This window comes from Vipera berus, assembly GCF_964194415.1.
Source record: "Vipera berus genome assembly, chromosome: 5".
Taxonomy (NCBI): domain Eukaryota; kingdom Metazoa; phylum Chordata; class Lepidosauria; order Squamata; family Viperidae; genus Vipera; species Vipera berus.
In genome coordinates, this window is record NC_138207.1 from 22162687 (window position 1) to 22169368 (window position 6682).

Here is a 6682-nt window from a genome sequence, read left to right on the forward strand (position 1 = left end):
TGTCCTGAAAATATTTTATTTATAGTTGATTATGAAGTTTTTCTTTGCTTTGCTTATAGGATTGGAGAAAATTGAACAACTACAAAATCATGAAAATGAAGACATCTACAAACTGGCTTATGAGATCATTGATCAATTCTTCTCTTCAGATGATGTAAGTAAATTCTGTTTATGAATATTGAATATGTATACCAAGCTCTGTTATGTTTGAAGGGTTAAAATTGGAGGTGCTTTATTTTTTAACCATTTTATTTTTATTTTCTGTTTCTCCAACCTGATGTATGAAAAATTATGCAGCTGTTACAGAGAAAGGGGAAGAGAGGTTTGTTCCCCTGATCAAAACTAATCCTGAAAAATTCACTGAATGCTCTTTTAAACTACAGGTATTCCTCGTTTTGGAATTGGAATTGGAATTGGCAAGCCACTTGTTAAGCGAAGCAATTGCTAAGTGAAAAATCACATCACTATGCTTACGATTTTATTTAGGCTTTTCTTTGCTTTACAGCAGGGGTGTCAAACTGCTGGCTTGCGGGCCGGTTGCATCATGCAGAGGCTGCACCCACCCCAGCTCAGGAATGCAAAAAAAGTCGCGATACATCGCAACATGTCACATGACACAGCGAGTTTGACACCTGTACTTTACAGCATCAGAATGATATGGTACCAAATGGCAGGGAAGTTTCTGGAACGACTCATGAGGAAGTCGGATAAAAGGGCAAATCTTATAGTAGCCCTTTTCCCCATTCAACCATTCTTTGGGATGCTCACCCCATTGCTGGCATAATTAGCAGGAAGAGAATTGATGTTTTCCATTCATTAGAGAGAAAGGGATTACAAGAAAGTAAGCAGCCAGATAGTTGGGAATACACATTGAAAGAAATGTGCTAGCCCCACTGCAAGCCTGAGTGACTTGGGAAGCACACAACAGATTGTAGGGTGAAATTGCTTTAAGATCTTATCAGTGTCAGGCAGCAAGACCAGTGGTATGATCAACTAATTAAGGTCACAGTACTGAGTTTGTTGATTTGTAGTTAGCACATTCAGGGATAAGCTCAGCTGTGGACAAAAGCAACTCAGAAAGAGATCACTTATTCAGGCAATTTTTCTGCTCTGCAGGTTGAGGGGGGTGGGGGCAGCAGGATATGTCAGGCATATGACAACATACACCAGACCTGGGCATTTGACTACCCCCAGGCCACATCCGATCCTTTGGCTGTCCCAGTCTCACCAATATGAGGTCAACTGAAAATTAGAAATCAAATGTTAATGAGTGTGCCACAGAAGGCAGAAGAAGTCAAGTCAGATCTGGCTTACTGTGTGCTCCTTCAGTCAGCTGGCAGCCACAGGAGGATGAGGATAGAAAGCACTTTTCTGCGCTTGTGCAGCACTTGCCTCTCGTGTGGAGCAGCCTGGGTTGATGGAGTTTGAGGACATCAAATTGGATTACATAGTTTCAGCCCTCCAGCACAGTCTGTTTCTCAAATGGCCTCTTGGGACAATTATCCACCCTTGACATATATTAACAGACAGTAAAAGCAAACATGCGACACAAAGTTTCTTTTTCATCACTATTGTAACTGCGAATTCTTGTTGTCCAAGGCAGGCATTAAATAAGAACTTATCTGTAATATTGCCAGTAATAAATCTACACCCACAAGCCAAAAGAGGAGTTAATAGGATGAAGTCTTTGTTTATTCCTGCAGCAAATGCAGTGTGGTGCCTTATAAATATACAGTATCTAATCCCAGATCTTGCTGTGTTTTTTTGTTTGTTTTTTTACAGATAGATGAAGATCCAAGCCTTGTTCCTGAAACAATACAAGGTGGAACATTCGGTTTCAATTCATCTGCCAATGTACCTACAGAAGGGTTCCAGTTCTAGAGTGGTATTTCGGAATTTAGGTACAATGCAGCACTGAATAAAAAAAGGTTTGATCCATCAAGCTTGGCTCATGGGATCCGCTGCTGCATTAAATCGGGAAAGAAAATGTGAAGATTTCATTTGGAATCACAGAAAAGCCCGAATGAAGTCAAGATGGCGAGTGGGTGCGAATGAGAGTGAGTGGCAAAATGTAATGAAAAACTTCACACTGAATGCTTATATAGGTTGTTCAAAGGAAAAGGGCTACAGGTCAAAGATATTCAGTGCCTGAGGAGGGACATTGATTTAATTAGCGCAATTGTGGGGAAAATGCAGTACTATTCTATCATCAAGCCATGTAAGCATAAAGGAGAATAGGATGCCCATATCAGTCCAAGGAGAATGAGCCCAGGCCTTGCTAATGAAGCACCGTGTGAATGGACAACATTGATTGAATGTCTGGACTCAGTGCTGTGGGGCCACATGTTTTTTTTTTCAAATCTAGGGCTCTTTTGCTCATAAAGCAGACTCCTAGTCTTGGAGTGGGGTGTGTACGAGAGTATGGTTGTGATGCTGTATGTGAATGCATGCAAGCTTGATTTGCCTTCAGGGGGCTGATAATAACCCTAGTCAATCATCAAAAGGAGTGCATAAGTGTTATAACACTGGACACACAAAAAAAGAGACCGGTTTAGCAGCAGACTATGGTTTTACTCCTGCAGCCTGTGTTTTTATTTTATTTTATCCCTTTTAATTTTAGTTATTTTATTTCCTGTATGGCTTATTACTAGTTGCTTGTAAAGTCAGAAAACATTGAGGAAGGCTTCCCTGTGCATTTGCACCAGATGATTGTTCATTACTTCGAAAAAAGCTTTCCATATCATCAAAACTATTTTGTGTAGATTTTTGCATGGAATCCATACATTTCCTTCTTCTAACTATTGTGTTGCAGTACACAAAATTTATCATATTACTAGAAAACAATGTTTATCATCTTTTCATTTTCAGAGATGACATAAAGCTATTTTTGCACGTGGTAAACTACAGCATAGCTCATTTTTAGATTTTATTGAGTCCTGTAACCAGCTGTTTCTGTTGTGGTAGAATACCGTGCTGTGTTTCAATGTTAATTGTTTTCAACTTTGTTTTCTATGAAAATGATATGGAAACCTCAAAATAAAATTTGGTGCATATGTACTGCTGAAAAGATTGGAGATGTGAATAGATGTACAAATCAAGTCATGGTTTGAACACCGTTGATACCACCTAATCTGTCCAATTGTTCTAGACTTATCTTTAGATGTAGACAGCCATGAACAATCTATTTTGAGCCACTTTAGAGAGAACTTTGTATTCTTAACTTGCATGAAAATGCAAGTGTTTTTTGTAATTGGAATAATACCTCAATTTGAGGTTCTGCACACTAAATTAAAGATAACATTACAAATATGTACAAAAAGAAAACTCTTTATAAGGTGGCTCATTGTAGGAAATGCTGTGCCTTCCCCTTTGAGCACAAGTGTTGCATGATCAACAGTTTGCTGTAAGAAAACGTACCAGGTTAGCCACCATTAGCATCTATATCTCTACCTTGTGTTTTTTTAAATCAGCTGGTAATTCTGAAATGCAGTAGAATGGATACAAATTATTTTGTGATCATAACTCTTTGTTGGACTAGAGTATTTTTGCAGCATTCCTTATCATCAGAAACATGGTTAAAAGTTTAAAACTAGATGCAGCAGAAAACTAGCTTGTGAAATTTATCCAAGTAGAATGCAGGCTAGGCTGTCTTGGGGAAAATAAACATTAAAACTTAAAACAATATTATGTTGGCGTATGTATTTTTGTCTAAAGAAATATTTGCATCCTGCAAATATTATCATGGTGCAATAATTTCTTATTTCCTTTTCTAATTTCCATGTTCCATTTATTCATTTTAAGCAAGGGTAAAATATTTCAATATTCTGCATTCATCAACTGGAATGAACACATTCAGCCATATCAAAATTTTCTCTTAAGTCATTAATTACAATAATATGCGCAAAATAAGTTTTAGAAATATTTAGGATTGTTCAGCTGCTTGCCAAATCACAAACAACTTCGAGATTGCACATGGCAATTTAGTTGCTCCATTTTTTCTGGCTAGAAATAGATCATATACTGTCAGTGGGGGAGGGAGATGTATAGTTTACATGGGGCAAGACCACCCAGGAAATTGATACACACTAAAAAGTTAAAAAGGAAGCCAGTTTGGTGTAGGGTTACACTAGGCTAGAAATCCGGAGATCTTGAGTTATAGTTTCACCTCACAAACCCTGCTGAGTGACCATGGACTAGTCATCCTCTCATCCCTAGAAAGGAAGCAGTGGCAAACAACTTCTGAACAATCTTGCCAGGAAAACTGAGTACATGTCCAGGCAGTCTCTTATAGTACAACATGATTGAACTGGGGGGGGGGAGAGAAGGGGTTAAAATGGGATAGGTAAAATTGTAGCTCAAGAGTGTAACTGCATTTTTTACATTAAACCTAAATTTATTGCTTAAAACTATATTCTTAATACATGACAGAAGTTGTTCCACTGATTTTATCCCCAAATAGAATGTTTGCAATGATTTTTAAAAGAAAATGAGGAAACGCCATTTGAGGTTACAAAAGCTCTTTTTTTTCTTTCCCATGTGTAGCAGATGTCAAATTTAATTGAAAATGTTTTTTACAAGAAAAAATATCTTACTGATGGCTATTTTAAATATTTTTAAAGTGGTCTTCCTATTTGTGTTTGCACAGTGCATATTTAAATCCAAGATTCAAAATTAGCTTATTGCTCCATTTTGAATCCACTAATAAAACTTTTGGATCTTAAGTATTTGAAGGCCAAGTACTGTATCTGTCAAAGGCAGCTTTGTAATTGGTTCATCTTCACCTTAGAGATAGTACTTAAAAACAAACTACCCTATAATAAATCTCTCACAAGAAACAAGATGGTCTAAGAATAAATATCAATAAAGGGTGGGGGAGAGGAAGCAAGACTGAAGAATCAGATAAGCTTCAGAACATACATTCAGAAAATATATCTAATAAAGATAAATTGCTTAATAAAATGTGATACAATCTAAAGCTGGAGGTAGTGTATCAGTATTTAGGTGAGATAGCTGGCTTGCCTCAAGATATTTCCTCAACAAATGGCTCAAAGTATACTGTGATCTCTGGAAATGATAGTTCTCTATTTTAGAATTGTAGACCAAGTTCCTGTTCTGATCTGAATTTTAACATTAATTCACACAGAAGTACTGAAATAACCTTTGAAAAGTAGCTGGTCTGATTTGAACAAAATGGTTATAGTGGTAGAAATACATTCTTAAAGGTGAACAATTGTGTAAATCTGAAGACTTTACACCACCTAAAACTGAAATTGTATATATTTGGGTTTACTCAGCTGAAGTAACTATTATAAAATGCCTGCATTTAGTTTTCCACTGTTTCACAGGACGTTTATTTTTTATTTTATTATTTTTCATTTCCCCTTAATGAATGTCCAGTGAAATTATTTCTCCAAAGTAAAAATATCCTTTAAGGATAAATACGGGAAAGGGATAATAGTGCTCGAGTCTTGCTTTCCTAACACGTTCAGATTGTTGAGGTTGGTCCAAAAGTATGTGCGCTTTTGGCTTCCAGATTGCCGATCAGAAACTAGGTTTCAGAACTGCAAACAGTCTCTTCATTTTCACCCTCCACCACTTTAGCTAAATGCTTATTTTCCCTCCGGAATAGCCGCCGCGGCCACCCTCGGCCAGGGTCCTCTTTCGCTTTCTGCTGTCCCCTTTGTTTTTCTAGAGAACATTCATGGGAAGAAGACGTCTGCAGTTTTCTGCAGTTTTCACAATCGTAGAGCTCTTTCTCTGACGCCATGTCGTCCGTTGAGCTGCTCTGGCGTCCAACTGTATTCCTCAAAGAGAAGGACGCTGCGGAGCTGTCGGTAAATTCTCCCGGTCCAACGCGGCTCGGGAAGAATCTTAACTCCTCAAGCTTTTCCAAATCCCGGGTGGTGCGTGGCGGTTCTATCGGCGCCGGGGTTTTCAAACTTATGTAAGTGGCGGCGGCTGCCAGAATGCAGGCCAGGAAGCCCAAGAAAAGGCTCTGGCCGGGGCTGATGGATAAATCATACCCCTGAAATTCCTTCCTGGTGCGGATCCGCCTGCTGATCACCTGCAAGAGGCAGAAACCGAGCGCCGTCGCGCAAGCGATCAACAGCGCAGCGAAGCCGTGGCACAGCGGCGCCCACGAGCGCCACCGCCGCCATCCCAAGAAGTCCAGCGTCAGGGCCAACGAGCCAATCAGCACGCTGAAGACGCAGCAGAAAGCGATGGCCAACATGAGGGGAGCCCCGTTCGGGCCCAGGAGCAGCGACCCGGAAGCGGGACCGGCCTTGTTGATGACCCAAGACGCTCCCAGCACAATCTGTATCTCTCCGCCGCTCACCAGCACCCAGCTGGGATAAGCGCCCGCCGTGCCCACCACGGCTAAGGCCATGCTTTGCGTCAGCGCCGCTGCCAAGTTTCCCTCCCGCTGGCGTCTCCTTCGCCTCCGCCGAATCAAGCGGAGTCTTCTGGGCTCCGGGAGGCTTCTGGCGTCCTCGGTACTCTTGCCCGTCTCCATCACGATCAGCCGCGATCCCCTAGGGCGCCGGCTCGCCTGGCTCTGCTTTGCCCGGCGACTTGGTCAGAACACGACAGGGACAGTTAAAGCCCGACTTAGGGCTGGGGTGGGGAAGAGAAGATGTGGAAGAAAATCCCGCTTTTCCCGCCGGGCGAGTGCGGTTTGGTT

At 40.8% G+C, this 6682-nt stretch overlaps 1 protein-coding gene across 2 annotated transcripts in view; it reads left to right on the forward strand.

Annotated features, from left to right (window-relative positions):
* The window catches only part of KPNA4 (karyopherin subunit alpha 4), a 29831-nt gene extending 26147 nt beyond the window's left edge, over positions 1 to 3684 (forward strand). For both annotated transcript variants that reach the window (XM_081328634.1, XM_081328635.1), the window contains exons 16-17: positions 60 to 154; positions 1783 to 3684. In XM_081328634.1, coding sequence (XP_081184760.1) covers positions 60 to 154; positions 1783 to 1881 — 194 coding nt within the window. In that variant the 3' untranslated portion in view covers positions 1882 to 3684. The remainder of the gene's footprint in view (positions 1 to 59; positions 155 to 1782) is intronic.
* Positions 3685 to 6682: the final 2998 nt, after the last annotated feature.